Source organism: Myotis myotis, unplaced genomic scaffold, assembly GCF_014108235.1.
Source record: "Myotis myotis isolate mMyoMyo1 unplaced genomic scaffold, mMyoMyo1.p scaffold_m19_p_11, whole genome shotgun sequence".
Lineage (NCBI taxonomy): Eukaryota > Metazoa > Chordata > Mammalia > Chiroptera > Vespertilionidae > Myotis > Myotis myotis.
The window spans coordinates 37,241,014-37,267,947 of NW_023416315.1; the positions used below are offsets into that span (position 1 = coordinate 37,241,014).

Here is a 26,934-nt window from a genome sequence, read left to right on the forward strand (position 1 = left end):
AGAAGAGGACAATGTTGGGCAAATGATCTGCATACTTTTATTCAGGGATAAGATGTAAATTACTGATGCAAAATCAAATGGAAAAAACACAATACAACTCAATACAGAGAAGTATCTTCTGAAATTCTTCTAGCACCATCAACACTTTTCAAGTATCTGAAATACTATTAATTAGCACCTTTGTATTTTGAACAAAACAAAACAAGTACCTCAGCTCATCTCTGTCTGGGCCAGCACCTAATGGTATGGATCACACTCACAGGAAAGTGTTTTGAGGTAGTTTAAACCATCGGAAGTTTGGGTTTTAAACTTCCCTCTGTGGAAGATATTCAAAAGCCACAAGTGGTGCACATGTTCATGGTTTTTATTTTTCAATTTTTATTTTGGTTTTCTTACAAAGGTTGACATTGTCCACAACAGGTGTAAGAGTGTTGAAAAAAAATCCAAATCTTTTGGGGAGGGGAGAGGGAGAGGGAATTAATGAAATCGTATTGCACAATGCTCTGATCAATCCTCCTTCTCTTTTGCCCGCAATTTAAGCAAATAGATGTGCAGAGGAAATGGAAGGATTCAGCTTTTAGTGAAAAAAGAAGAAAAAGAAATGGCAAAGAGAGAAAGTTGTTATTTTAGATTTCCTTTTTTTTTAATTTAGGTTGAGGTCAATTATTTGAAACAGACTGGGCCAATGTCCAAACTGATTTCTTGGTCAGCACCACCGATGTCCAAAATTGCAATATCAAGGAAAGGCAGGCGAGATGGCTTATTTGTTTTGTATTCAATGATTGTCTTTCCCCATTCGTTTGTCTTTTTCTGTTACAAAAAAAGAGAGAGAAGAAAAAATATACATAAAGCAGCAATATTTTAGAATCTAACATCATCTGAATCTTAGATATAAGAACTACATTTTCACTTGTGTCATTCTGAAGACATGTGTCCCAGATCAACACATTCATCTTTGAAACAGAAGCATCGGGGGGTGTCTTTAGAGGGAGAGGCTTCCTACCAGTCTAATTAAAACAACAACAACATTGCAATACATATTCCTAGTGATTTATGTCTACATCATCATTTTCAGGATGTGTGTGTGTCTGCGGGGGAGAGGGGAGTTGGAGAGTATTGCTATCAGTATATTTAAATTTTTCTTCCATTTATAGTATACTAGAGGCCCAGTGCACAATATTTGTGCACTGGGGGGAGGGTCCCTCAGCCCGGCCTGAACCCTTTCACAGTCCGGGAGCCTGCGGGGGATGTCTGACTGACTAAGCAGGCAGTTGGACATCTTGAGCGCTGCCACGGAGGTGGGAGTGGCTCCCGCCATCTCAGCTGTGCTTGCCACAGCTTCTGGCTGAGCAGTGCTCCCCCTGTGGGAGTGCACTGACCACCAGGGGGCAGCTCCTGCATGGAGTGTCTGCCTCTGGTGGTCAGTGTGCATCATAGCAATGGGTTGTTCTGCCATATATGGACATAGTATATATTTCAGTAGTTCAGAGAATTTCAGAAGGCAAGAAAGATCTGATAAGAATACTCTGGATTTAACATCTGAATTTAAATAAATAAATTCATGTAAAATTATTAAATAAGTTAGGCCACTCATTTATCTGTTTACTTTGTGTATGTTTCTAAATTAGGACCCCCCCCACCCCCCGCCCCTCAGGTAAGTCCTATTCACTATTCCCATATTTCACTTTTACTTACAGAGCAGCCGTCTACAAGAACAGTGTAAGTGAACCTGCTGTTGCCCTCGGAAACAAGTTCAACATCATTGGAGCCTTGCAGAATGACAGACTTCTTCAGGTTGCCAGTCTCATCATCCATGTATGCAATGCTATTCTTGCAGTGGTAGGTGATGTTTTGAGAGGCATGGTTGGCCAGCAGGCGCATGAAGGCAAGTTGGGTAGCCATTTCCTTGGTTGTCACGCCTTCAACATTGTATTCAAACTACAGAGAATAAGATGGACATTCCAATTAAGTGGAGAGGGACTCAGATACTAAGAGTCAATTTGGAAAAAAATAGTCTGGTATAAGGAAAAACAATGAAGTCAGATTTGAACCTTAAGAATAAGGAAATTTTACTTTCTTATTTCAAAAAATATTTATTGTTGAAAGTATTACATATGTCCCCTCTTTTCTCCCACTGGCCATTAAAGGAAACAGAATCCACTTGTCTTTGAAGTATTAGTTACCTAGAAGGGCCTTGGGAACAACCCGGCTGAGGCTAGGTCATCTCAGAAAGGTACCTCTTTCAGACAAGCCTTTTTGTGCATGTTTCTTATTTACAATAAAAGAGCAGAGATCGAAATTTGGATCTCGTTCTTTTTCTGTGATTCCCACCAGTAGGCATTCAATAAAGTCAGTGAAAAGGTTAATTAAAAATTTAAATAAGCACATATGCTCAAAATACACATGCATGGTCAGGACACCTTCATATTAAATGACATTAGTCAGTTTCTCCAGTGATTATCAGTTAATTTAAATGTGAGTAATAACTTTGAATTGTATGGATATGTTCAGTCAATATGTCTTTAATGTGTAACTCAAGATAGAACTGGAATCCCCAAAAGAGCAGGTTCTTTTAATAAGTCCATTCCAGTAATGGATTAAAAAACAAACAATCCTAACAAAATATTGTTTAGCAAGGGAAGGAATGTTTGTGGGATTCCTCACCTGGGTTCCACCATTGATAGTTTCTCCTAACCAGATGTGCTTCTTGGTCTTGGAACTTCTGTACCCGTTCTTGACTGGGATGTTCTCAGGTTGAGCCCGGATGCAGGTTTCACCAGTAGAGAAATCGCAGTATACTTTGATAGCATCCATAGTGCATCCTTGGTTAGGGTCAATCCAGTAGTAACCTTTAAGAAAAAAAACAAGACCCGGACCATAAAACCTCACGCTGAGGTTTTACTTTTCATTCTAAGTATCAGTGGGAACTGATTTTGAAAAGCCCAACTTGTGAGAAGGGTCATTCTGGCTCATTCAGGGTAATCTTGACCTACCACTGCTCCACTCTGGGTGGCTGAGTCTCAAGTCACGGCATGTGCGAGCTGGGTTCTTCCTAGAGCCTTCGGGAGTAAGAAGGGTCTCAATCTGGTTGTTGAGAGATTTCAGAGTGGCATCAACTTCATAATCCTTGGGTCTGAGAGAAGGCGGTGAACGAGGCTGGTCAGCCCTGTAGAAGTCTCCATCAAAACCAAAGTCATAACCACCACCACTTATGCCAGGAGGCCCGGGAGGGCCAGGGGGACCAGGAGGACCCTGCAAAGGTGAAAGTGAGAAAGAGGAGGCTCACTGAGAGACATCAATGACAGCAGGTTTTCAGATGGGCATCACACAGAAGCATGTTTTAATAAGTAAAAAAAGAATCAGATTTATGTAAATAAACAACTTGCTCCCAAGCATACATGCAGGGATAGACTTAAGCAACTCATTATATACAGACCACTTTTAGATATTTTGGAAAACATGCAACTGGGAGACTACTTTAATGTGTTGACATAATTATCTTGGTTTAGTCTTTAGGCCAGTGATGCTCTTTTTTTTTTTTTTTTTTTTAATATATTTTATTGACTTCCCACAGAGAGGAAGGGAGAGAGACAGAGAGCCAGAAACATCGATGAGAGAGAAACATCGATCAGCTGCCTCCTGCACATCTCCCACTGGGGATATGCCCGCAACCCAGGTACATGCCCTTGACCGGAATTGAACCCGGGACCCTTTAGTCCGCAGGCCGACGCTCTATCCACTGAGCCAAACCGGTTCGGCGCCAGTGATGCTCTTTATTCTTTCCCCAAATAATACTTACAGCAGGACCTTGGCTACCCTGAGTGCCACGAATGCCAGCAGGTCCGACCACACCAGGATGTCCATTGCGACCATCTTTGCCAGGAGGGCCAGAAGGACCAGCAGGGCCCTAGGGAAGAAGGACTTTGTGAGCCAGTGAAACCCCCCTAAGAGAGCAAAGGCCTGGGGCTCACTACCTTCTATGCAGTGGTTCTTAACCTTCTGGCCCTTTAAATACCGAAGGACTTGTATACATGTATATAAGCCAAACCAATGGACATGGACAACGGGGGGATGGGAGCATGAGTTTGTGTGTGGGGGGGGGGAGGTTGGGGGTTAATGGGGGGGATGAGGACACATTTGTAATACCTTAACTAATAAAAAAAATAAAAATAAATAAAAAAATAAAAATAAAAAATAAATAAATAAATAAATAAATAAATAAATAAATAAATAAATAAATACAGTTCCTCATGTTGTGACCCAACCATAAAATTATTTTCGTTGCTACTTCATAACTGTAATGTTGCTACTGTTATGAATCGTAATGTAAATATCTGATATGCAGGATGGTCTTAGGCGACCCCTGTGAAAGGATCGTTCGACCGCCAAAGGGGTCACGACCCACAGGTTGAGAACCGCTGTATAGGCTCTATTTCAGAGATAGATGTCTCTTAGAGTTACCTACCCTGGGGCCAGCAGGACCCACAGTGCCAGGAGCACCTTGATCACCATGATGACCCTTTAAAGAGAGAACAGGAAAATCACATTTTCAGAACACATGTCAATAAATAGATTTTTAAAAACTGAATGGAAAACTTTAGTTCCAATGAACTCTGGATTGAGAAAATTGAAAATGTAAAATGGGGCTCTTTTCTCCCATTATGTCTATTATATTCAATTCTTTTTTTCTGCAAGCTATTTCAGCAGTGCAATATTAGTCATTCCTCTAATTACATTTACTTTAAGTGAGGTTGAAGGACATTGTTGCCAGGAGATTTTAATATATGTGTATTTTTATCTCCCTTAACCCTCACCTTTTCACGGTGGGATGAAACAGTATTATCTCCAAGAGATGAAGTTAGCCAGAGAATGGTAAATGAATATGAGGCAGGACATTTTAGAATAATACCAGTGAAAATCTAAGGAAGATAATTTTGGGTTGAAGGCCTTTAAGATCTGCATAGATGCTGGATGTCCTCATTTTACTTACAGCAAGACCAGGAAGACCTTGCAATCCATTGTGCCCCTTTAAGCCAGGAAGACCTCTGGGCCCCTTCTCACCAGGCTCTCCCTTATCACCTCGAATACCTTGTGCGCCCTGCAGAGAAAGAGTAGGGCATATAGGACATTTACCTTTTTAGAAAAATGACACTCACTTCTCAACAAATACTGTTGAATCTCTTTACAAAGGAAACTCAAGCCATGCAAAGGTCTAAAAGCCATGTGTATGCTACTCCCATCTCAATCTGCTTTAGTTGAGTTTTCTGTAATGTTGGCTATATCTTCATGATTATTTAGTACAAATAAGCAGAAGAGATTTGAAATTGTGATTTAAAAGCTATTTGTAACAATTCTCAACAGGGACTAAATTAAAAAAAAGTCTAGCCTATATATTATTATTTTTTTTAATGGACAGTCTAGATTTCTCTTAAATGTTCATTTGTAAAGAAATCTTCACTATGTACATACACTAGGACCTCTTGGACCAACGGCACCGGTGGGACCAACAGAACCAGCAGGACCCTGTGAATTGGAAAAGAAAAACACAAGTTATCAGCATGCCCAAGATTGTCCTCCCCGGCCCCTCTCAGGTTCCCAAGTGTGGGTCAATCAGAAGTAAAGCCTATGAGGATGACAGCATTAAGAACTGGTATTTACAACTTACAGGTTCACCACGGTTTCCATGTTTTCCAGTGGGACCCACAGGGCCATGAGGACCAGGTGCACCCACAGTGCCAACAGGACCAGCGTTGCCAGGGTAACCACGGTCTCCCTACCAAAGGCAAAATGAAGCTTAGCATCTTGCCTGTAGTTTAGTCACTTTTAAATGAGGGGAAGATGAAGAGGTGTACCAACCTTGTGTCCAGGTTGACCATCACGGCCTGGGGGACCATCACTCCCAGGGTTGCCCTGTGAAGACACCACATCAACAAAGGCACTTAATGAGTTCTGTAGCCCACCAGCCCCTTTAGTTCAGCTATTCTGCCTTCATCACTCCCAGAACTCAATAGTGAAAACCCTTTCAGACTGTTAAAAATAGGAACAACACCGTGCCAACCTAGATTTTTTTAGAAGTGTTTTCTTAATATTTTGGCCAGCTTTGAAGTATTATATACTATTTAAAGACCTACCCTGCATCCCAAGTAATTTTTTTTTTCAATACTAGGAGTGGTCAGTATATGTAGATATTACTGACACCATGTTTAGAAACTTGGAACAAGTGGACCTCAGGGCAGGATATAAAGCTGCACATAATGAAATATTGCTAGGTTTTATTTTACAAACCAAGTGTTGGACTCACATCACGGCCGGCTTCACCAGGAGCACCATTAACTCCAGGACTACCCACAGCACCAGGGGGACCACGGGCCCCAGGTGGACCGGCAATGCCAAGAGGACCAGGCTCACCCTAAAAAGGCAGAGAAGACAAAATAGCATTTCTCTCATTGAACAGAGTGCCAATCCTACCTCCCCAGAACTACCCTAGCCAGGAGTTTTCAGCTTGAAGAAAGAATGAAAATGAATAGGCTATAAAATGGTAAGAACTGTCACCCTCACCATTCTCCTACACACTTAAGATGCCCGGCTCTATGTAGTTTTGGAATGTCCTCTGTATTCGGTGAGCCTAGTTTCATCTGCTAGCCCAAATGAAATGAATTCATAAAGTTGAAAGAGTTTATGGAGATGAGATGGTTCCTAGTTGCTGTCACGTCTAAGGTTTAATGGGATGATTCAGAACTTTCAGAGTTTCATTCTTCCCACAGGATAAATGATGCTAGCATTTCATATTGCAGAGGAGTAAATGCAATTAGAGCTTATGTCATTCTTAAGCATGTAAAAAGAACAAAAATCATTCTGCATAATGTTAAGCTGTGTCTTTATTGCATGTGTCTAAGTAAGGTGGTATTAAAGCTTCTTGGAGAAGTGACATGTGATCTGAATAAAGGAAATGCCATGAATAAAATATCTTAAGTGGAGTTATTCAGTGATCAATCTGTCACATTTGAAGTGGCAGCTTTTAAAATCTTTTATTATGTTAATGAGAATAAGAATCGTGTCAAACACTCACCACAGATCCGGAAACACCTGGTAGACCACGTTCACCTCTAGAGCCTGGGAGACCCAGAATACCAGGAGCACCAAGAAGACCCTGAGGACCTGGGGTGCCAGGAGGTCCCTGAACAAGATGAAGAAGACTGAGTGTTACTGTAAAGACCATAGCTGATAACAGGTTGGCTTGAGGGTTATGAGAATGAGCTAGCCTCAGTTTAGAAACAGTCTGGTTAGCAGGACATATCCTTAGATGTCTTTTCTTTAGTGAGGACAATGAATTTCCATCTTGGCATGCATATTTTTGTTCCTGGTCCCTTCTTGAAACCAGTGGAACAACATTAAAAATATGTGGTTGAAATTAATGAATTTAGCCCTCTGGGTTATGGAGTAGAGTTTTTATAGAATCTATGCCAGCAAGCAAATTTGGCCTCTAACTGAACCAGGTCTAACAAAAGCACATTTCAGAGTAGGAATAATATTGGACAATGCACGTTTAAGGAACTGGTAGCTTACTGAGATCAACTAATAGATGGTAGGATGACCACTGCGCTGGGATTCTGTTCTAATCCCAGTATCCTAAGGTGCCCTCAAGAACTTAAAGGGCTATTTTGGTAAAACCTTTAGTTTTCTCTTTTATCATTATTCCCATCTAGTGCCTTCTGAGCATCCACTGAAGCGATGACCCTCAATATCTGTTAGACAGATTTCCTGGCTTAACTGAGCTCTACTCAAGAGCCTGCAATGCTCATCAACAAATATACACCATTTGAAGATTTGTGTGTAAGGGTTTTATTTTGATTCAATGTAAGGTATTAGGAAAGAGGAGTTTAAAATCACTTACAGCAGCACCAGGCTCTCCAGAAGGACCCTTTTCACCAACAAAGCCAGGAGGCCCAGTTGCACCTGTTTCTCCCGTTCGGCCAACTGGACCTTGGTCACCACGAGGCCCACGGATTCCTTCTTTACCAGAAGCACCAGGGGGACCAGGAGGGCCAGTAATACCCTGTGGGCAAATGTACAAGGTCATTTACTTTCTGTTAATCATCATGGGCCTGGAAGAGAGCAGCTGGGATTTTTGATATTAAGATGCAGGGGAAACAACAAAACAGTATCCTGGCCATTTGGGAGAAATGTTTAGATTTTTAAACATTCTTTCTTATAGAAAGAAGCAACTCCCATCTTCCTTCTCTGGAGGCTGTAATAAAGTGAATGGAGGTAGAAGCTAAGGCAAATGTCTGTGAGGGGAAGCAATGCTGTAGTACTAGTAACCTGGCATATTGGAACTAAGCAAAGTTATCAAGTTGTTGTAAACGAGTGAGTTTTGGAGAACTCTAGTCATTTATTTTTTGAAGAAAGCCAATACTGGCATTTTGGTCATAAATGAGGAATCACATATGCTCTCAACTAGCTTTAATTAAATGCCTACAGGGAATGAAGATTTTTCTGTTATGAACCTGTAAAAGGATTCCAAGAAATCAACATCTTTGCTATTTTTCCCCCCTGAAACCTTAACCGGAAGACTTAATCCTTGGTAATTAATTAAATTCTCTTGAGTCCTGACAGAAGAGTCTGATTCAGAATTAAATTAGAGGCCAAACCAACTTTAAATTCAGGAACAATTATACCTTAACAACGGGACAGAATGTTGGCTATAAAGGGTAATTAGATATAGAAATATCTGATATGTGACTAAAACTGTTCTGTTTTTTATTTTTAACAAAAAGACTATGCCCCTAAAAGGGAACTTGTGTTCACATGAATAAAATCCTCTTAAATTGATATTATAAAATATAATTTGTGATGAATTTGCCTTAACGGTTCAGAAAAACTGATTTTAGACTAGGAAAGTGATAGCTAAATATCAGTAGCATATTTTTACACAGTTTCTTATCAGTTTCCCACCAGAGGCCAGGTCTTTTGGCTAGAGTATATGACGATATATTTTGTAGTGATTTACTTACACTGGGTCCAGGAGGACCAGTACGTCCAGCAGCACCAGGGAAACCAGTCATGCCCTAGAACCAAGCACATTAAAATTCCATATTAAAATTCTACAGTCAGCACCAACTTCAAAGATTCAGGTAAAATGGAAAATTCTGACAAATCCTCAATACTCTGTGACAAAGGGATGGACCAAGGAGTAGGTAGTGGCAGCCTCATATAGAGTATTATTAAATCAGGACTCTAAGACCCTCCATCTCTACCATCTTCCTCACCAGCATTCCTCTACTTGTGACACCCATATTTTGCATTAAAGCTCTGATGGTCCTTTTCTAAATGTTAATATACTACTGGAGGTTTTAAGAACAAGAAGATAAAGACACTATGCCATTATTACACCTTGTTGTGTATACCTTAATAACTATCTTAACTATCTGGCTGGTGCTAAGGGAATGGACAATGAATAAGTAATTTTGTTTACAGAGGAAGATACGACAAAAGACTAAGTTTTAATTGTTGTCCAATGAAAGAAGGAAGGAGCCTTAGGGAGCTCAGGGTCTCTAGGGAGTTGGTGTGATAACACTGGATGTCAAAGGAAAGGACTTGGTCAGGCAGAAGAAGTGAAGCATCAACAAGAAGATAAAGGGTATCAAAGAAATATTTTACCCATCCCACAATTAAACCACCAGGAATTTTAATTTGGGTTATTACCTCAAGTGAGGTGGTAGCAACATACGTGACACTGAGTCATACCTGGGATTATGTTAATATCCTATGAAGCTGACCTTCACTTCAATATGAGAATTTCTTTGATCAGAGTTAACTTGAATCTCAAGTGTCTCCTTATAGTAGTACACATTTACCCAAAATATCCAAACTTTCAAGTTGTACCTATTCAATTTTTTTAAAAAAATTATTGTTGAAACTATTACAGGTGCCCCCCTCTTTTTCCCCCATTGACTCCCTCTACCCTGCACCTGCCACTACCCCCCACATCTATCACACTATTGTCTGTGTCCATGGGTTATGCATATAAGTTCTTTGGTTACTCTCTTCCCTTTTCCTCTAAGATTTGTCAGTCTGTTCCATGCTTCCATGTCTTTGGATCTCTTTTGTTGATCAGTTTAGTTTGTTCATTAGATTCCACATATAAGGGAGATCATGTGATACTTGTCTTTCTCTGACTGGCTTATTTCGCTTAGCATAATATTTTCCCTGTCCCTTCATGCAGTCTCAAAGTGTAAGAGTTCCTTCTTTTTTGCAGCTGCATAGTATTCTATTTTGTAAATATGTCCCTCTTAGATTTTAAAGAAAGAAAAGCCATGAGTCCATTTTAAATACTCACAGGGGGGCCACCATCACCACGAGTTCCAGCAGGACCTGGGGGGCCATTGGGACCCTAAATGGAAACAAAAGAAGATGGGATCAAATCACAAAACAATTCTTACAATTGTTATTCTTTTATTCAAAGGAATCATTCTCATGTCTCTTAGAAGCAAATATAGAAATTAAAAATAATTATCTGTGTCATATAAAATAAAATAAGTGTTCTTACTTCAATATTACCACCTATGGGATTATCAAAAAATAAGGTAATATAAATGAGACTTTTACAAATATAAAACAGGATGCAAATGTTAATTCTTATTTTAAAAATAATCTTCTATCTGGCATATTCTCTGCTGTGTGTAGTAGGAATTTAATTGATGTATGTGCAATTCTAATATTTCATAGGTAGCTGCTGAGCACCAGTGAATTCAACTTACAGATGGTCCAGCAGCTCCTACAGGGCCTGTGGGACCCACAACACCATTTTCACCCTTGGGCCCTTTGGTTCCTCTCTCTCCTTTAGCACCAGGTTGACCAGCAGCGCCCTGTTGGAAAGGAACAGTTTTATGGTTCAGGTAGTCCAAACTCACTCACTTACCAACGTGGGATGTTTTCAGATTAACCTTTATTACATGATACTCACGGCAGGACCAGCAAATCCATTGGGACCAGCAGGACCAACTTCACCACGTTCACCCTAAGTGAGAGAAGGCATTTTTATGTCTTAGCATCTTAGGTTCATCAATGTCTAAAAGTTATGAGTGTCCGCAGTGACCCAGGTTTCTACTTACAGGGCTACCACGAGGGCCAGCGGGACCAGCGGGACCAGCAGCACCAGCTTCACCCTATGATGGGACCAAAGATGAGCTTGTTAATGTGCCAAACACAAATGCTCACAGAGTTGGAAGGAGAGGTAACCATGCTAGACAGTTGTCCTCTGTCAGAGTTTGCAGATGCTTTGGGAGAGATAACTAATGCACATCTACAGAATAAAATGAAGTGGTTCTGACTCTGCTTAATGTTTGTATTCAATTTGTGGGCTGAAGTGGTATTGGTCATACACTTGCAAAAACTCTATAAATCAGTGCTTACAATACCAGGAAGAGGACATTCTATTTTTTAGATGAACACAGGGCTGATCTATTTGCTGCAATCTGTGCAGTACAATAAATAAGGCCTATTTTAAGTGTTCAATGGGAAATGAGCACACTATGTATTTTATTGATTTCTTTACTTTCTTTTTCTTTCTTTTTTTTTTTTTTTTTTTTTTTTACAATTGCAGGCTTTGAGAAGGCTCAGTGCATTAGGATGTTTTTAATGAGCAACAGAGTAGGACTTTAAAATAAATGACAAGGAGTAAAGTGTAGATCACATATCTGGCATATATGTAGAAAGGGGAAGAGAACTTTAAACACACAGTGTTTCCTGCTGCCCCATCATAAAACATAGGTTTTTAAATAAGTGGGTTTAAAACCAAGCCATATAAATGAATTACTGTGACTTTTGGGAGCTAAGGCAGGCAGGAAATTTTAGCTACTGCTATTGGCTTGGAGAGTTGCAACTCAGAGAAAATGCATGCTTACCCTGTCACCAGAGGCTCCAGAAGGACCAGGGGCACCCATGGCACCAGGAGCGCCCTAGGACCAAAAAGGAAACAGATCTTATAATAATCTCCCCTACCATCAACAGTGACCCCTGCTGTTCCCCCTGCTGTGCTTATCCAGGGACAGGCCACTTTCATGGCACACTCTAGGTGGACATCAAAAAAACCTTTGATGCGTTTCAGTTCTAATTATCAATACTACTAGAAGCCACTCTCAGAAGGAGAGTGCTCCCGTGGTAAAGGTTATGGGAATGTGTAAGGCAAGGGCAGGTTAGGAATTGGGGAGATCTGAACTCTCTGCTCTTATCAAATTCCCTTGAGAGCAACAAATGTGTGGCCTTATTTGGAACTGTTAGGACTTTGTGATTCAGGGAAAGGACTACTATGAATGTGCCATAGTGAGATATCAGCTCCAAGAGAAAGATGGGAAGAAGAAACCAAGGTAGCTTATGGCTTTTAAGAGCTGTGGTATGGTTATTATGAGACTATCTTTGGCATCTCCATGGCATTAACAGGATCTGGTTAGGAGGTTCTGGCTTCTTAAAATGTAGGAGTTAGTGTTTTTTTCTAAGCCCTCTAATGACTTCAGCAATCCTTTAAAGTTCCAGTAACCCCAGAGTTTTTGGTTTGTACTTTTTACTTTTGTTCAGTTAACAATGAGGAAGGTAGAAAATTCAGGCTGTGATTTTCAAAGTGGTAAGTCCTCTTGACTTTTGCTTTTGGAACATGTAAAATGGTATCGTTAGTCGTAGACCCAGGAAGGGATAGGAGGCTCTTTGACTAAACTCAAATCCTTATTTGTCAGTTCTGTTTTGGAAAGCTTCTCAGCTCAAATTGAGTGGGGGTACAAAAACATAATCTAAGCACAAACAACAAACAAAATTTTACTCACACGAGCACCATCTCTGCCTGTGGTACCCACTTCACCTCTGAGGCCAGGTTCACCCTGAAATATAAAGCAGGAGCCATGTTTTGTCTTCCGACCAAAGTTTTTAATCAAAATTACTCTGGAGTGTTCTTACAGAACATACTACAATATCTCAGTCACTGAAAATCTTAGTAATGCCTTGATTCCCTACCATTCTACATGTGTAAAAAAAAAAAAATAGGAAAATAATCAAGGACCTTTTCAGATGATCGTTAAATATTCTTTTCTAATTTCCATGACCCTCCTGAAGCATAATCAAGCATAATTCATGTGGACAGAATTATAAGGTAACGTCACAGCGGGCTTCAGCGCCCAATCCCTCCTATGGCATAACTAATGCAGCAGCACGGTTGACAGCTGTTCAATATAGCTTTTTGCCATTAATTAGGGCAGGATGAGGCATTATTGTTAGTGGCATTAAAATGAGCCTCATGTATTACTCAACACCATCTGTTTGTGTGAAATTCCATGGTAGCAAGGAATTTTGCCAGATTAGTGAGTTTAGAAATGCGTAGGTGCTAGGTGGCAGGGGGAAACATACATGCGTAGATATCAAAATGCTACTAGACCACCTGCCAAGAATTGTAAAAAACTGGGCAACCTCGTGCAGCCTTCTCGCTAAAGTTCATCAACAATATGTATTCAAGTCCAAACACTAAAAGGGTACCTTGTCTCCCTTGCCTCCAGGGATGCCAGCAGCACCCCTCTCTCCGGGGAGTCCACCAGGACCAGAGGCACCAGCACTGCCCGGAGCACCCACGGATCCAGGTTCACCCTTGAATCAAACATACGTGAATCAATTATTTCAGTGGCAAAAGAAAAAAAAAAAAAGAAAACTCAAACTCTTGAAGGATTCCAATTGAAACATTTAATAGATAGCATCATTGCCTACTTAGAGACACAAAGGAGGGCTATGAAAGGAGGGAGAATGTAATGGAGGAAGATGCTATGATGACAGTGACTGAAGAGAAGCTGGGAGTGGGAATTGGTGCTGTGGTTTTTCTATAACCTGCTCCCAATCCTCCTAAGGGAGGCAGGCAGGGAAAGAAAAGGATAGGATTGGATAATAGGAGACAGAGAGTGAAAAATACTTGTCAACCAACATTTCTCGAGAATAAGACTCTTAGCTCAGACAGGAGCAGAAAGAGACCTTACCGATCGAGGAAATGTTTACATTTTAATCTCCTTAAGAGCGGGGATTATAGCCTCCATTTCTATATCAGGCTCCACAGTCCCACGTCCTTAAAGCCTGTCTACTAGCTTCTGAGGTGAACCTTATTTACTTTCTGATTTCCACGTTTTCTCTTACCTTGTTTTTATCACTCCCCCCAATATTCTTCTACATACTAGAATAGCTTTCTGCAGCTAATCTTTACATTTTTTCCCTTAAAGAATCAAAAGTAGTATCAGCTGTCTTCTCTTTATTCTGATTAAAGTGATCTGTTTTTCAGAAATGTATAATTTCACTTATTTTAAAATCAAAACCCCAGATTCCATTTTGAAACAAGATTTTCAGGCTTATGTTTTTGGGGTGAAGGTACTGTTCATTTAATTTTTTTATCATTAAAAAGTCTCTTATTAAAATTTAGACTACTTTGTGAAATTTTACTCTATGAAAGAGGATACTGAGAAGGTAAAAGCTTGTTCTCTAAATATAGTATCTAAATGTATCTGGAGATTAAAACAGATTCTCAGTCCAGACAGGAACAGAAAGAGACCTTACAAATAGTCTGATGAAACAATAGTGAAAACCCATACTAAATTTTTTATGTGTGTAGAAGACTGGGATTTCCCATTTTGGGAAATAAATCAGGTTCACTGGAATTGGATTATTATTTACTTCGATGGCCATCATCATAGAACTGGAAATAAGTAAATAATCTGAAAAACAACGAATTCACTATTGTAAAGGATCTACATATTCTAGAGGATAGTGGGCCAAATCAGCAATATATAACATGAAATTTTACCTTGTTCCCATCAGGCCCTGGGGGTCCAGAAGGACCTCGGCTTCCAATAGGACCAGAAGGACCAACAGCACCACTTTCACCCGGGGGACCGCGTTCCCCCTGTAAAAAAAGGGATTGGAAGAAGTGTTGCAAGGTTCATGATTACAGAGATAATGTTTTGCACATCAGAGTTCATATTTGTTAAGCTTTCAGAATCCTGGTTCTGCTACTGATTAGAAAATTATAATTATTTCTTCTTAATTTCTCTACCAGTAAATGAAGGGATGGGATGAGATGATCTCTAAAATCTCATTCAGCTCTAATATTCTATGGCTACAACTCCAAAATTAATTCTCCTAGATTATAATATTCAGATTTGGAATTAATTTTCCTTTTTTTCTGTTTATTTCCCTTTTTTTGGTGCTAGATCCATAGGTAAAAAGAGATGCCAGTTATGTATAATATTGAAAGGGAAATATTGTGTCATTTTAGGTGGACAGCAATGCCAGGTGATAATAAGATTAGATATTAACATATCTATGTTCCCATTTTATAATTGCATGCAATAATTATGCAACAGTGACAATATTTACCAGAGGAGACATACATATGTATATGTTATATGTATTTTTGTATCTATCTATTAAAATATCTCCCAATTTGCATGTAAATATCATTATGCTATAACATTCTATGGCCCAGAATATTTAACAAGTAAGTCCACATTGCTACTGTTTCAAAGTCCCTTGTTCTAACTTGGTCCTATGATACTGCAGTTTTATGATATTAAATTTGCTTGGGCATCCTAGATATATGTTAACTAGCCACAGAGTAGGACACTTTAGGGGTAAGCTAATCACTCCAGCTATTCTAATGACTACAGACAAACTAAATATATATATTCATTTATTTTTTGTAAGAGTAGACTCATGATTTTGGCTTTAGACTTTAAACATCAGCATACCTTGCAAAAATTTACCTTAAAACTTAGTAAGATATTAATTTTTCTTGACTAAGGTTGAGCCACTGTCATAAATATATCATGCTTGTCTATTTAAATCATGAATATAATAAAAATATTAGTCATTTATGTTTCTTATAACCATATGGTTTTTGAATAAAAAATATGAGCAAATAAGTAAAAAAGTCTACTATCAATTAAAAATTCAAATGCTCTCTACAGATTATGTTTGACTACAGAAGAATATCAGGAACTTGTCGCAAGGTCATCAAGAGTTTTTAGGAGAGGCTGGCCAGCATGGCTCAGTGGTTGAGGGTCAACCTATGAACCAGGAGGTCATGGTTTGATTCTCAGTCATGCCTTGGTTGCAGGCTCGATCCCCTATAGGGGGTTGTGCAGGAGGCAGCCAATCAATGATTCTCTCTCATCATTGATGTTTCTATCGCTCTCTCCATCTCCCTTCCTCTCTGAAATCAATAAAAATCTATTTAAAAAACAAAGAGTTTTTAGGAGGAACAGTCCTTGTTTAAAAAAATACATGCACAGAAGTTTATGAAAGTTAGTTAAGTAATACTTACTCTTGGACCAGCAGGACCAGGGAGACCAAATTCACCAGGGAGACCCTAGGCAAAACACGAAATAAATGAAGCATGAAATTTATGTAGGTTCTCAAAATCTACATACGAATTGATATTAGAAATGTTTTAAAAGAGTTAAATAAAGTCAGATAGGCCTTGCCTACATGGGATATTAGGAACAAGAGAATTTTTAATGGTGTATGGAAAGATACAAAAAGTGAGAATCCTTTTGATCCAAGCTTTATCCATCCTAGAACCTGTTATCAGGAAATTTAAGTTTCCTATTATTTAGTGTATTGTTTTTTGAAAAGTGACCACAGACTATGTCCTTTGATAATATGATAAATAATGATGAACACTATTGGATGTTACTTATTTTTAGTTACATTAACAGACTGCTTTTTTAATAGAAATGATCATATTATGCACATTACCTAGTTAAAATGTATACCCAAGTATATCTCCTTTATTACTGACCAGCTGTCTCCTCAATATGCCTGACTGTTGACAGAGGAGACCAGGCCACATAATGTAACTGAATTGAGAAACATTCATCACAATTACAGAGAAAATGACTCAGAACTCGTGTTCTGATTGTGGACCACAGTATCATGTATGAATGCCAAGAAAAACATTAAAACCAATTTTTCATGGTCTAGTTTGATGAAAAATCAGTGCATTAACTTTTTTCACTACGAAGAAGGACATGATTTATGTTTTAACATTACCAAGAGCAATGCAAAAAATAAGGCTAAATGGAAAGCTCATTGATTTATTTTATTTCCATGGTGTGATGTTTCATTCAATCCTCAAAACAAAGTAATTTAAACAAAATTGGGTAACTTGGCTCATTCTCTCCATCAGTACCAACATATATAGAACACTATCATTCACATATTAAATATGAAGTTTCCTTTTTCATGTTATAATTACACTGCAGTAGAGTATTAAACAGGGAAAGTCCCAAGTTTAGGTGAATTTACTATAAACTTGTTTTACTCACCCTCTCTCCTGGTTTGCCAGCTTCACCAGCTGTACCTGCAGGGCCAGGCAGTCCCTAGATGAAAGAAACACCAATCTCAATCTTATGGCTATACTCAGGCAGTTTGCTAATAATTGGGTTTTGGGGGGAACTCTCTAATATCAACATGATCACTAACTATTGTGTGTTAGTGAAGCATTACACAAAAGTTTGCCTTGAAAAAATGCACCTTCTTTGCTTCAGTTCTGACAGCCTGTGCTCTATGGTGGTGGAGAGTGGTATGGTGATTTGCAGATGGAGAGTCTGACCAAAAGCACTATTCTGTATGTTTTACATGACTTACCTGGAAGCCTGGAGGACCAGCGGGACCCTGTTCACCTTTTCCACCTTGGACACCCTGAGAGTGATAGGAAAGACAGCATAAATAATGGTAGATGGCACCATTACTATCTAGTGACATCACTTTTGGACTGAAAAAAGGAGATGGCCATTTTGCAGGACTATATTTATTTTAGGGCAGAAAAGAACACGAGTGGGAGAAATACTCACCTGTGGTCCAGGAGGCCCCTGAGCACCATTGTTTCCATCAGGACCTGGGGCACCCTAAAATGTTTAACAGAAAAACTCAGGGTCAGCAAGAGTCAGACAGTTTAAGATGCCTCAAAGCCTCAGGCATTACTTGCTCAAAACAAAGCTTGTCATTTTAGTATGAATTAAACTCATTCTGTGTTTCCTGCTAAGGCCCAAATACCATCTACCAAGTTTTGATATGGTTCACTGGAAGTCCATCGATAGAGGGCAATTAATGAAGGTCAGAGAATGAATTAAATAAAATCCGAGCGTATCCAAAAATAATTCTGACTTGACATATATTCTGTTTTGTTACAGCTCACTTCCTTATAAGTGTGGTTTAAAAACAAAACATTTTTAATGGTAAAAGAACCCCAGGGGATGCCATCTTGGAAAGAACATGATGGAATGATGTCAGGTGGCCTCACAGGAAGTGTGTCCTAGATGAATACCATGTGAATAGATCTACACAGAAGTTAGCACCTACCCGGACACCAGCAAGACCAGCATGACCTTTTTCTCCAGGCTTGCCAGCATCACCCTATAATAAACATTTAAAAAATGTTTTACACATTAAATGGCAAAGTAACCATAACAATTTTGAAATGTTCACTTCTTGCTTTTGTTTTTTAGATTCCTAGTCCTTGAGTTCTGTTGTCCAAGGTATGATCCATCACCCTGCAGCTCCATATACAACAAGGGACACCTGTGTCTGCAGAAGCATGACTCAGGAGATGGATTTTCAGCAGGTGTACAGTGAGTGATACACTGGACTCTGACTTTTAATATGGTAAGTGGCTAGCAATTTTCCCATGTTGAGAGGAACCCCTTTGAAATAGAGTAAACTGAGGCAAGAGAGAAATACCAGAGTTTTGGTGAAATGTGGCCACAAAATAAAAGTGCCAAGGGAGAGGAGGTTGTGGTGATTCTTACAGTGGGACCCTTGGGCCCAGGGAATCCGATGTTGCCAGGCTCTCCTCTTGCTCCAGCTGGGCCAATGGGTCCAGGCCTGCCATCTATCCCAGGGAGACCCTGAAACCAGAGTTGATTGAAACTTTACCCAGCATCAACAGGGTCTCACGACCTCAGGCTTGTGATCCAGCATCTTCAAAATCAATTATGAATCCATTTCCCTTTTCTAAGTAGGATGTTACACACATAGCCAGTCAATTTCATAGGTACACAATTCCCTCTTTCCCTCTCTTTTCATACCCTTGTCACCCTCTCCAATTTTCCCTGTCATGTTTTTTCTTTTTTCTTCTCTCCTTTCAGTCCTGTATTCGTTTGGACTCCGTAATTACAACCCATTATTTTGCATTCCCAGATGATGTACATGGCTGATATTTATTTCCAACATATTCATGTATAAATAAGCCACAAAATAGACTTGATAAGGGTGCAATAAGTGTTCTTGAAAATATAATGGAAAAGGAACAATACTTACCACGGGACCTTCTTTACCAGCTGGGCCAACATTTCCAGGGGAACCGGGAAAACCCTATAAAGCAAGTGAGGATGGTTTCATATTGGCACTTTCATGCACATACTACAATTAGTATTTCATGAGGCACCAATTAATTGAAATCTAACAAAAGCACTTTCCCCTACTTTTTTTGTTCATTGCCTGGGGTAAATTAGGAGTATTAGCCACAAGCTGGGAAATATGAAAAGAACCCTGAAATCTTTTATTTTCTATTTATTTTGTGCCTTTCCTTTTACAACCGATCTGTTTATAGATATCTCAAGAAACTGTTGAGCAACATACTATATGGGCAAAATATATCATGTTTACTCATCATAGGAAAACAAATACTTTTAGCAAGCAATTTTCCAGAGTGGATTTTTTATTGCTATGTTTGATGTCTTTATCAGTTGTTTATGGTATGGTTACAGTTGATATTCATCCATAAGAGATAACAGAGGCAAAAAAATTACTCTATTGCTATGGAATAGGGTGTCTATGGATCTCAAGGTCGTTTCTCCATAGAAAGTGTGATGCTGAATACATTACAGCACTTTGTGATTGCTGGAAAAATGATTTCACTATGAATCTAATAAACCGATAATGTATAGACCTAATACATTTCACAAATACCTTATATAAAACTCACCAATTGAGATAAAAGATTCATGCTGATAGAACTAACCTAATTTGGGTATATGAAAATAAATCCATTCTTCCCCAAACCTCATAGCTATTGTATCAAGTCATAAATAGGAAATTTATGAACTAACCAAATGTGTAAAAAATCTCTACTAGGCTTTGGTGAAGTTAAATTTAAAAAGGCAACCATCATCAAGCCTGCTAACACATTTACTAGTACTTTTCATTTCTTTTATTGTTGCCTTCAAATAATATTCATATCTTCAAAAAAGGAAGCAGTGACATGTGTTACTTGCTCAGAATCAATGGAAACTTACTCGGGGTCCCATGAGACCAGGCTCTCCAGGGCGACCAGCATCTCCATTGGGACCTCGAGCACCAGCAGGACCAGTTGCACCACGTGGACCAGCAGGGCCCTGTTAAAGAGAAGGGGAGGGGCAGGGCTCCAGTGAATGACACACCAACCACAAGAAGCCTCAAGCTCTTTCCCAGGAAATGAGTAATAGACAACCTACCATGACACCAGCTCTGCCATCAGCTCCAGGAAGACCACGAGAGCCAGGGTTTCCCTGTAAGAACGTACATGAAACAGAAGAGCATTGAAGACGATCCTTGAGCCAAGCGGGGCAGAGTTTATTGAAACATGGCAAGATGCAAGAAATCTCGATTCCCTTAAGTGGGAGATACGAACACAAGCCATGTCGAAAATTTTTACCCGACACCAAAGGAATGTCTGGAGGAAGCATTTTGCAAAAGTGGGTCATCATTGTTTCCAGATCTATTTTATGACATGCTGAAACGAGTTACTGATTTAATAAAGCAGATGGAAAGCAGATGCTTCCTCCGTCTAGAAAATGCACTCAATAATTCTGACCAATTCCCAGGGAAAGGGTGTTATCATCTGCCTCTCGTGTGTCTGGTCAAGAGCATTTGGAACCTACTCTCAGCCCAGCAGGTCCTGGGGGGCCAGCGGGGCCAGCTTCACCAGCGGTGCCTCTCTTTCCTTCTTCCCCACTGGGACCAGGAGGACCTTGAGCTCCAGCAGAGCCCTGTTTAATAAAAAAAAGAGGAGGGAATAGGAAAAATCATTTTGATGTCATAATCGGGTGGAGAAAAGTTAAAGTATTACTTTTGGGATTAAAAAAGTAATAACTTCATAAAATTATGATAATAGAACTACTTACGGGCTCACCCTTGTTACCAGTCTCTCCTTTGGAACCAGCCGGACCAGGCTCACCCTAGGGTTGAATACACAACACTGGTCAAATGACAGACATTTGTCACAACTTTCTTACAGAAAAACACCTTGGAATGTTTATAGATCAAGGTAAAGAGAAACTCAAGTTCTCTAAGAAATGTGCCCAGTTCACATTGAAATGTCTCACAGGGGAATAGTCTTGGTGGAAAGGACAAGACTGATAGTGTTGAAATATGCCTCGCTGACCTTTGGGTGACAGTCTAGGATAGCAGGAGGGAGAAACTGTATGTACATGTACATGCACTTATAGAAGAAATACCAGTTAAAAATGCTAAGGAAGAAAAAAGTGAGAATCATGAAACTACCAGAGGAAGTCTAGATGGTAATGAAAGGGGGGTACAGGTGGGATTTCAGGATGATGAAAGCTACAGCCCTGACACTCACAACGAGTCCTCTGGGACCAGCGGCACCAGCAGCACCAGGAGGGCCAGGAATACCTCGGGGTCCAGGGAGGCCAGGGGCCCCAGCAACACCAGGCAGGCCCTGAGAAGGAAAATGCAGTGTGGCCAATCATGAAGCCACGGACAGGAGAGGCAGCACTCATTTAGGGCCATTAAAATCACAGCAGCAAATCTGAGCTCTTGCCCCCTTCCGACATCCTCCCTGCCTCCATCCCCACCATATACTCACAGCAGCACCCTTAGCACCAGCAAGGCCATTGGCTCCAGGGTTTCCCTACAGGAAGAAAAAAAAATGAAGGGAGAAAAATATCAGTTAATAGAAATATTTGTCTTCTTCTTTGACCCCAGCTTCACTCTTTCCCCCTTCCACAAAATGAGGTTAATGACAGTGGCTACTTACAGGGGGTCCAACGGGTCCAGAGAGACCTGGAAGACCTACTTCACCACGGGGACCGGCAGGACCAGAAGGACCAGGGTTACCAACAGGTCCAATTTCACCCTAAAAGAAGGAAAGACACTGGGGCATTAGCCAGCAAGTAATGAAATAGCATAGCTCCATTTGGAGGACACCAATTTTATGAAATTTCTTCAGAATTGCAGTCATTTCCCTTATCTAGTCTAGTACCACAAGATTTGGGTTTGGGATCTTATTTTCCTGACTACCATCCTGATTCTACCATCCTGGCTACCACTGCTAGCTTCATCTCTCTCTGTCCCTATGGTAGAGACTCTGGTTCTCAGCTAGTCGATCCCCACTAGTTTGGGAGTATATCCCAGAGGAGCCCCACAGGATCATGTCTATGTCGCCTTCTCTATCTATGCTCATAGTGCTCGAGTGCAGAGAGGTGATGTATTTCAAAGTTGGAGAGAGAAAACTGGGCATTCTGTGTCCATTAAGGTACCTGTTCTGAAATTCTCTATCTGCAAACACAGTCTCTATGTTTCTCATCCCTATAGAAGTTTATCAATATAATGACAGTTGTCACCATGTTTTTACCTTGGGGCCAGGAGCACCTGGGAAGCCTGGAGGGCCAGCAGACCCAAGGGGACCCTGAAATCAAAGTAGAATGTGGTAAGAAATTTCTTCCCAGTAAATTAGCAACACAACAACAACAGAATATTGAAAGGCTTAGAGGGGCTTGATCTTATTTAATATGGCAGAGGAGAAACTGACAGCTGGTCTGTTGCCATTAGTATCTTAGCAAAGGGAAGACATTCAAGGTATCCAAGGTAGAGTAGATTTTACTTAATATATCATTCAACAGCCCCAGGGATAGTATGTATAATTAGAACCTTCAAAAGACCCCACTGATATCTAAAATGGTGTTATTTCGTAAGCAATTAATAAAGGAGATAGCTCCCATTACACACTCTTCAGTGTCAAAACTTACAGCAGGACCCACGGGACCCACACTTCCATCACTTCCACGGGCACCCTATGGAGAACATAAAGAGGAAAAGTCAAGTGGAAAGTTAAATAGCAGTTATTAGAAGATCTTCAAAAAGGCTGAAAAAATAAACGGAAGCACTCACAGCTGGGCCAGGGGCACCAACTCGTCCTCGCTCACCAGGCAGCCCACGGGCTCCCTAAAAGCAGAAATAGTTTCAGTGAAATCCAGATGCCAACTTTAAAAAAGTCACAGGCATCATTTACTTTGTCCATTTTCTAACATGCGCAAAAATCCACTAGAAGTAAATACGTCTTATTTGAATTCCAACTAAAAGGTAATAGATTTCAATTAAGTATGCAAGAAGGCTATTAGAAAAATATCAAAGAATATAATGCTGAAGGAAATATTAATTAGCAAAAACATTAAAGAAGTTCCAGCTTGCAAGGAGTGTACACATTTAGGTTTACAATAAAGTAATTATTACTTACTGTTTGACCAGGAGTTCCATTTTCACCAGGGGCACCAGGTTCACCCTACATGAAAAACAATTGAGGTTTTGTTAGTCACACACACACACACACACACACACACACACACACACACACACACACTTTTTTCTGATTGGGTAATTTTTGCCCTATTATTTCCATTTGAATCATTCATATATTTTGTAACATTTCTTACACATATAGACTGTTAATTATGACAAACACATACATTTTAAAATGTTCTAAAATATGGGTTTTTATTTGGATAATACTAACTATCACAGCACTAGGGAGATGTGGTTGAGTGTTACCCTCACTCCAATTCCCCCCTTTTATTTTGGCTATCATTTAGACTAGGCTTATATATTAGAAATGATAACATAAAAAGAAAGAACAGAAGATAAATTTGCTTTTAATATTACCATATTTACTTTATTTTAACACTCAGTAGTTTTATTTTTGTAAAGTATACATGAAAATGTGAACTTCATAATAATTTTTGGAGCTGTCATTTATTTCCAATCTATATGCTTGAGTAAAAAACATGCTGGTGAGGGTAGTGGTGGTTTAATTTGATACATGGCACAGGTAAAAAGAACTTTCCTTCAAGATAATCTGACTTAGAGATAGAAGAAACAGGATTTGAGAGATCAGTTAAGGAGCCTTCATTTGTAGGATTCTATATGACATGTATTCTTTGGGAACAGGCACTAGAATGGCAGTCAGGAATTCTAGCCTGTGTGCTTCTAACCACTAAATGTGACTTTGGACAAGTCACTCATTCTCTTTAAGCCTCAGTTTCCCTCATGCAAAAAGAGGAAGTTCCCAGAGCTTCTTGCAAGCTTTACCATTTCCTGATGCTTTGATTAGTAGTCTGAGCTATTATATGAGGCTCTGGAGAGAACGAGTTTGACCTTATCCATTTGTGTGGCAGCTGGAAAGTTAGGACAGATTCTCCATATTCATGTTCATTTCTGGTCCCGCTAGTATTCGTTACTCATTAATTTGTAATTACGTTGGTATTCACTTTAATATCACATTATCTCCTTAATAGAAGAGAGAACATTTTACAGTTGAAAATGCTGTCAGAGAAGAGCCTAGCCAAGAGATAACACACTTCTGAGACTTTAATTACCTAATTAAAAATTTTTTGAGTGTGAATAGATAAATCACAGCAAAGAGGCTGAAAAGTGTATTGTGACATGAATGTATCTATCTAATTAGTGCAAAGCAAGGGAGAATTTACAGTTTAAAGTAACATATAGTGTCCTAATACCTGACTCTATGTTTATTTACTTTTATTTTGGCTGCAGAGATCAACTGAAATTATAGGAAGAAAGGAGATGAAGGAAAAAATTATTGACATTGAATCTCAACTGTATAACTCATATTGAATTAAATAAATATTATTAGGGATTGGCCTTTTGTCACAGAATCCCATGGGTCCCACCGTTGAGGGATTTGAAGTATGGAAGAGAGAATAAGATACTCTTTAGTCTATGAGTAGCTTTTGGTCAAAATACACTTTCTGGTGGTGATGGGAAATTACAATCAGTTGTTTTAAAAAGAACGTTTCTGATTTAGTATTTTACCTTAATACCTGGAGCACCAGGTTGTCCCTTCAATCCATCCAGACCATTGTGTCCCTGAAAGGCAAATCCTTATTATTAAAATGCTGTTCCATGGCAGCACTCGGTCAAATCAAACATCATCTTTCTCTGCCGTTACTATCTCCTGGCTAACTCCTGTGACTGCTTCGGTAGAATGCAGTCCCGGGGCTCCAGCACCTGGCAAAAGCCCTTCTTTTCCCTAGGAAAGCTCCCTGAAGGGGAAACAGAAGGATATAGGACTAGCTGCTCTCTTTAGTCCCTTCCATTTTTAATCATCTTCCTATCTTTAGAAGCTGTAAATACCTCTTAAGCCATTTTATGCAATTTTCTCTGTAGAGATCCCTGCTCCTTGGCAACTATGAACAGATGGAAAGAAACTACTTCCCAGTGATCCTTCACTCTTTGACTCTCTTCACTCTGGCAAACTCCAGGACTTTGGATGCAAATATGTGTCACCCAGAATTTTAAATATAGTTGAGGTTTTTCCTAAAAATAATCAATTTTCTCTCACGGGGGAATAATGTGCTCACCCTAATGCCCTTGAAGCCAGGAAGTCCAGGAGTCCCAGGGAAACCACGAGCACCCTTAAAAAAAACACACACACACACAAGAAGACACATGAAGTTTTTGTTCCAAATAAAAAGATAATTATTTCTTCCCTCCGAAAGATTTTTTTCTTATCAAAATTCGAGCTTGGAATCAAAGACTAATATATATTTTAAGCACAGAATAGTAAATTAACTTGCTCTATTTGAGTAACTAATACTGTGGTGTTTGTAGAAAATACTGTGTTTAGCTGTTCATAGTGTGTTTGCTGTAATTGATATTACATTAATAAAAACTGTCCACATTCTTATTTGTCAGATGCCTTCAATAAGTGTTATAAGTATGCAGACCTCTAGGTTGTTATTTAGACTGAAGTTAGTTTTAGCAGCAATCTTATATGCGAGATGCCTCTGATGTTTGGACTGTATACTGTTGTAAAAAGTCTTACCTGTGGCCCAACAACTCCTCTCTCGCCAGGCCGGCCAGGTTTCCCAGGGTGACCCTAAAACACATAATTAAGCATTAGAGGGTTAACCTTTCCTTGGTAAACTCTCAGATGAAAGTGGGGGATCTTGGTTTTCACAATAGGGAAAAATGGCATCCCATAAAAGTGCGGATCCAAATATATATTTAATTAAGAATTATATTTTCTTAAATACAATCCAATTAATTAATATTTCACTAACATACTATTTTCCATATGGGGTCGGTTATATCGGGCATATTTGGCTCTTGGCAGAATACTTCGTTTGAAGCTAGAAACTCTCCTTGAGGCAGGAGGATTTAAATGGCACTTGGAAATGCTTAGGAGTAAATACTTACGTCCTCACCAGCCTTGCCAGGAGGGCCAGCTGGACCACGAGAACCCGCAGGACCCTAGAGAATGGGAGACCCATCATTGTGTTAGGAGATATTAATACATTTCTTTAAAAAAAGTATTTATCACAAAGGGGATGAATGTACTTACAGTTTGACCAGGTTCACCAGGCTCACCAGCAGGTCCTTGGAAACCTTGAGGGCCCTAGGAGAAAACAGTACGCCATACTTCAAGCCTTTATTCAATTCTATCATTTTACATAAGAGCTTTTTACATAAAGGCTTTTTTTTTCTTTTTCCACAGGTTTTTTGTACTTACAGGGGCTCCAGCTGCGCCAGGAGGGCCTCTGGGTCCCATCAGACCCTGGAAACAGGACGGACAGAGTTAGCACTGACAGTGGTCATGGCCTTGGTTAGGGTTAGAGC

At 39.6% G+C, this 26,934-nt stretch overlaps 1 protein-coding gene across 1 annotated transcript in view; it reads right to left on the reverse strand.

Moving 5' to 3' along the window:
• Positions 1 to 346: 346 nt before the first annotated feature.
• COL1A2 (collagen type I alpha 2 chain) overlaps positions 347 to 26,934 on the reverse strand; it is a 36,011-nt gene continuing 9,423 nt past the window's right edge. Inside the window, exons 7-52 of the mRNA XM_036328161.1 lie at positions 26,828 to 26,872; positions 26,660 to 26,713; positions 26,515 to 26,568; positions 26,141 to 26,194; positions 25,677 to 25,730; positions 25,129 to 25,182; positions 23,537 to 23,581; positions 23,191 to 23,244; positions 23,049 to 23,093; positions 22,655 to 22,708; positions 22,058 to 22,156; positions 21,887 to 21,931; positions 21,641 to 21,739; positions 21,183 to 21,236; positions 20,940 to 21,047; positions 20,514 to 20,567; positions 20,316 to 20,414; positions 19,339 to 19,392; positions 18,828 to 18,926; positions 18,382 to 18,435; positions 17,874 to 17,927; positions 17,668 to 17,721; positions 17,346 to 17,399; positions 16,343 to 16,387; positions 14,825 to 14,923; positions 13,522 to 13,629; positions 12,819 to 12,872; positions 11,907 to 11,960; positions 11,115 to 11,168; positions 10,967 to 11,020; positions 10,761 to 10,868; positions 10,340 to 10,393; positions 9,015 to 9,068; positions 7,895 to 8,056; positions 7,070 to 7,177; positions 6,302 to 6,409; positions 5,857 to 5,910; positions 5,666 to 5,773; positions 5,470 to 5,523; positions 4,991 to 5,098; positions 4,466 to 4,519; positions 3,800 to 3,907; positions 2,994 to 3,252; positions 2,665 to 2,849; positions 1,696 to 1,938; positions 347 to 810 (exon numbers count right to left, since the gene is read on the reverse strand). Of these exons, the coding sequence (XP_036184054.1) occupies positions 664 to 810; positions 1,696 to 1,938; positions 2,665 to 2,849; positions 2,994 to 3,252; positions 3,800 to 3,907; positions 4,466 to 4,519; positions 4,991 to 5,098; positions 5,470 to 5,523; positions 5,666 to 5,773; positions 5,857 to 5,910; positions 6,302 to 6,409; positions 7,070 to 7,177; positions 7,895 to 8,056; positions 9,015 to 9,068; positions 10,340 to 10,393; positions 10,761 to 10,868; positions 10,967 to 11,020; positions 11,115 to 11,168; positions 11,907 to 11,960; positions 12,819 to 12,872; positions 13,522 to 13,629; positions 14,825 to 14,923; positions 16,343 to 16,387; positions 17,346 to 17,399; positions 17,668 to 17,721; positions 17,874 to 17,927; positions 18,382 to 18,435; positions 18,828 to 18,926; positions 19,339 to 19,392; positions 20,316 to 20,414; positions 20,514 to 20,567; positions 20,940 to 21,047; positions 21,183 to 21,236; positions 21,641 to 21,739; positions 21,887 to 21,931; positions 22,058 to 22,156; positions 22,655 to 22,708; positions 23,049 to 23,093; positions 23,191 to 23,244; positions 23,537 to 23,581; positions 25,129 to 25,182; positions 25,677 to 25,730; positions 26,141 to 26,194; positions 26,515 to 26,568; positions 26,660 to 26,713; positions 26,828 to 26,872 (3,822 nt within the window). The 3' untranslated portion in view covers positions 347 to 663. The remainder of the gene's footprint in view (positions 811 to 1,695; positions 1,939 to 2,664; positions 2,850 to 2,993; positions 3,253 to 3,799; positions 3,908 to 4,465; positions 4,520 to 4,990; positions 5,099 to 5,469; positions 5,524 to 5,665; positions 5,774 to 5,856; positions 5,911 to 6,301; positions 6,410 to 7,069; positions 7,178 to 7,894; positions 8,057 to 9,014; positions 9,069 to 10,339; positions 10,394 to 10,760; positions 10,869 to 10,966; positions 11,021 to 11,114; positions 11,169 to 11,906; positions 11,961 to 12,818; positions 12,873 to 13,521; positions 13,630 to 14,824; positions 14,924 to 16,342; positions 16,388 to 17,345; positions 17,400 to 17,667; positions 17,722 to 17,873; positions 17,928 to 18,381; positions 18,436 to 18,827; positions 18,927 to 19,338; positions 19,393 to 20,315; positions 20,415 to 20,513; positions 20,568 to 20,939; positions 21,048 to 21,182; positions 21,237 to 21,640; positions 21,740 to 21,886; positions 21,932 to 22,057; positions 22,157 to 22,654; positions 22,709 to 23,048; positions 23,094 to 23,190; positions 23,245 to 23,536; positions 23,582 to 25,128; positions 25,183 to 25,676; positions 25,731 to 26,140; positions 26,195 to 26,514; positions 26,569 to 26,659; positions 26,714 to 26,827; positions 26,873 to 26,934) is intronic.